At 38.3% G+C, this 3,652-nt stretch overlaps 1 protein-coding gene across 1 annotated transcript in view; it reads right to left on the reverse strand.

Annotated features, from left to right (window-relative positions):
• Window positions 1–1,723: 1,723 nt before the first annotated feature.
• Window positions 1,724–3,652, reverse strand: part of LOC109953509 (extracellular calcium-sensing receptor-like) — a 3,501-nt gene continuing 1,572 nt past the window's right edge. Inside the window, exons 3-6 of the mRNA XM_020588994.1 lie at window positions 3,560–3,652; window positions 3,173–3,400; window positions 2,871–2,994; window positions 1,724–2,454 (exon numbers count right to left, since the gene is read on the reverse strand). The exon at window positions 3,560–3,652 is cut by the window's right edge and continues 690 nt beyond it. Of these exons, the coding sequence (XP_020444650.1) occupies window positions 1,724–2,454; window positions 2,871–2,994; window positions 3,173–3,400; window positions 3,560–3,652 (1,176 nt within the window). The remainder of the gene's footprint in view (window positions 2,455–2,870; window positions 2,995–3,172; window positions 3,401–3,559) is intronic.

Consider the following 3,652-nt stretch of genomic DNA (forward strand, 5'->3'; position numbering starts at 1 on the left):
TTGGAAATAGTGATGACAAAAATAGACACCCCTAAAATTTTATTTTCTTACTGTACTCTTTTATTTTTACTGCTGACATTCATTTGGTTCCTATGACATCTCTTTTGAGTTGCCAATATTTCCTATATTGGCCAGTAGATGGCGCATGACGCGCAGAAGTGGTAGAGAGTAGGCTTGGGGCACGACCGAGGAAGAACCATTCCTCTCCTGTTAAATAAACCTGCTGAAGCGTGTCCTCTGTGTACCCTCTATCCCAGGTTGGTAAACACTGAATGTTAAGAGTTAGATGCAAACGGTAGGAGTTGCATGGTGTCAGAGATGATGTTGGTTCATGCGAGGTTGGGTGAAACGGGTTTTGTGGTGGAATTTTGAGTTAACAGTGAAACGTGTTGTAAGATAACCTGCTAATGCTAATGGTCAATTTAGGGGGATACTATGGGGAGAGAAGCTAACCCAATGTTACAAGGAGCCTTTTGAATAGTACAGTTAACACTTTAATGAAATGGTTTCATGCAGTATGACATTTGCTGGTTTTATTCATCACTATGTGCACATTTTTGGTTTATTACCAAGCCAGAAATGCTAATGTAAAATGTAGTAGATACATGGCAGTCACGTTCCAGTTTAAAGGGGAACAGCGCCACTTCAAGGACATTGTACATTACAGTATATATTAAGCTGATTAATTCGATGTACAGTACATGATGTTACATGGGTTGTGGTTAAAAATATAAACATTTGTACAAGTTTAGAAACCCCCCCGTAGTTCAGTTGAATCGCTGGGAGTGAATTGTGTTACTTTGGGTTAAGATGACATTAGTAAATTTGTACATGAACATGATTGTGTGAATAATAAGTGTGTGTTAGCAGAGTTAACTAACTAACTATGGCCACATGCACATTGGACTGGGTTAAGGCCATTCAGTACCTAGTCATGTTAACATGTGAATAAGAGGAAGAACCATTCTTCTTCTGTCAAATAAACCAGCTGAAGCATGTCCTCTGTGTACCCTCTATCCCAGACACACACCGTATGCCCTCTGAATCCCAGAGGAGCAACACATAAATATAACAGCCTATGGGTTATGGTGTGTGTATGCACGGGGTGCTGTACCTGTGAGTGTAGGATGAGCGCCACCTACAGACATTATACTTTAACACACGCCATGCTGTGGGACGAATGACAAACAGGCACAGTGAAAGTGGCCACTAATCGCAGCAGAGAGTGACACGTTGAATGCTTTCATCTGTCTGCAAGATGACACTGACAGGAACAAAACAACTGCTGTTGTCACAGTCTTATGTCACTGAATTCAGTAATGACACTGATTACAGTACAATGAGAATTATTATAGTAGTATTAGTATTGACTAATTGTATTATAATGTCACTGGAATGCCTTTACCACCATATTCTGTAAGTTTTCAAAATGACATTGATGCCCCTTTCTCCATCATATTCTTCTTTGTATTCATCTCTGGTTTCAGTAAGATAACATAACATAGTTCTCTAAAATAGAAAGTGTTAGTAAATGATGGATTCAAATCTATTCTTATCTGTTAATGTCTTAAATACACCAATATATACTAGGAACAATAAACATTTATTGAATTTTTACACTTTTAAAATGATCAGATCGACTTATTATTTACTATATAAAATATATCAGATTTTGTGAATTCGGTATGGTATTATATTTGTGCATTTATTTGTCCTTAGTTACCTAAGTGATCCAGACTGCACAGAATATCAGCATGCTGAAGGTGATCAGTTTGGCCTCATTGAAGTTATCAGGCAGTTTCCGAGCCAGAAAAGCCAGAATAAAACATAAGGTGGCCAGAAGGCCTATGTACCCAAGTACAGCCCAGAAGCCTACAGCTGATCCCAGAGCACACTCTAAGATGATTTTGTCCTTGAACTGGGTAAAATTCTTAAATGGAAAAGGAGGAGAAATAGTTAACCAGAGGATACATATAACAACCTGGATGAGAGTGAAAGCCACAACACTGAGTCTCTGCTGTGCAGGCCCAAACCATTTCATCACATTACTGCCTGGAAGTGTAGCCCTGAAGGCCATTAACACCACTATAGTTTTCCCCAGAACACAAGAGATACAGAGGACAAAGGTGATGCCGAATGCTGTGTGTCGCAGCATGCAGGACCACTCAGAGGGCCGGCCGATGAAGGTCAGAGAACACAGGAAACACAGAGTCAAGGAGAAGAGCAGCAGGAAGCTCAGCTCAGAGTTGTTGGCCCTGACAATAGGAGTTGTCCTGTATCTGAAGAAAATGGCTGCCACAACAGCAGTCATGCATGTTCCAAATAAGGCTGCTGCAGTGAGCAGTACTCCCATAATTTCTTCATATGATAGAAACTCTGCCTCCTTCTTTACACAGGCATCCCTTATTTCATTGGACCAGGACTCAGGGTGGCATCGCTCACAGGTGATAGAATCTGAAAAATGATATGAAAGCAGATGTCAGACTTGCAAAATACTTTTATCTTCGTTTTCCATTTTCATTCATTTCTGTGCAAACAAGACAGACACCACATGATTACCAGTCAATAAATTTATCCTGTGACAGCTATATGGTATAATTATTAATTATATGGATATTTTCATTCATTTTTAATTATTTTACTTTCAATGGGATGTTGTCTATATTAATTTCAGAAAGCAATTTTAATTAGAAATTTCTGATAATGGGATTCACAGATGTAACAAGTAACACTCTGAAGCTGACAAGTCATGCCACGGTCCTTAATTTAGACACAGGCTGAAATTTTGTAAAATTGCCAAGTAAACATGATTCCTTTAAATATTATGTTTTGTGGTACACTCAAATGCAAAACCTTGAATTTTACTAGACCTGTAATGTTGCTTATTTCTCCCTCTGCACATCTGATACAGTCATAGCAACAGGCAGGTTTTTCTTTCTGGAGAACCTTGCGAGTTCCTCTGAGACATTTCTTACTGCAAACTGACACAGGCACCTGCATGGACAAAATGACTGAGAAAAATGCATGACTTCAACATACAATACCTTGTCTTTGCAAACCTTTATTATTACCTTTGAATAATTATAACCAAAAGTTGTGACAGTAAATATAACACATTTAGGATGATTATTAATATAATGAATTGAACTACAGTGATGACATGGTGGTTTACCTGTCTTGAGTTCTCTGCCCAAATAACAGACAATTGATGCAGACTCAGCTGTTTGTCTGCAGGTAAAGATGCATCATAAAAACCAACTGTGACAAAGTCCACAATGCCATTTTCTGTTGGCTGCCAGTTTATAATTTCATACTTTGCTGGTGGGTCTCCATTCTCATTAAAGTAAACCGCATCTCCTTCCTTGGTTTTGAAGTGAATAATTTTTATTTGCTGTAAAATCTAAGAACATAGTTATGAATCTAGTTAATTATGACAAACATTGTGCAGGTCTGTCAGCTAAACAGTATGATACACAGACTGCAGCGATTTATTAAGTGTTCTTGTTTTCTTTTTACTTAATGTAAAAATATGTTTCAAAATGTTTAACATTGAACTCACCGTGAGTGGATCTAGCGGCACACTGTAGCTACATGTATCATTACAGCCAAGAATACTATGAAGTGCATGTGCCACAGCATACACTCCTTTATA

This window comes from Monopterus albus, unplaced genomic scaffold (assembly GCF_001952655.1).
Source record: "Monopterus albus unplaced genomic scaffold, M_albus_1.0 scaffold715.1, whole genome shotgun sequence".
NCBI classification, from domain to species: Eukaryota; Metazoa; Chordata; class Actinopteri; order Synbranchiformes; family Synbranchidae; genus Monopterus; species Monopterus albus.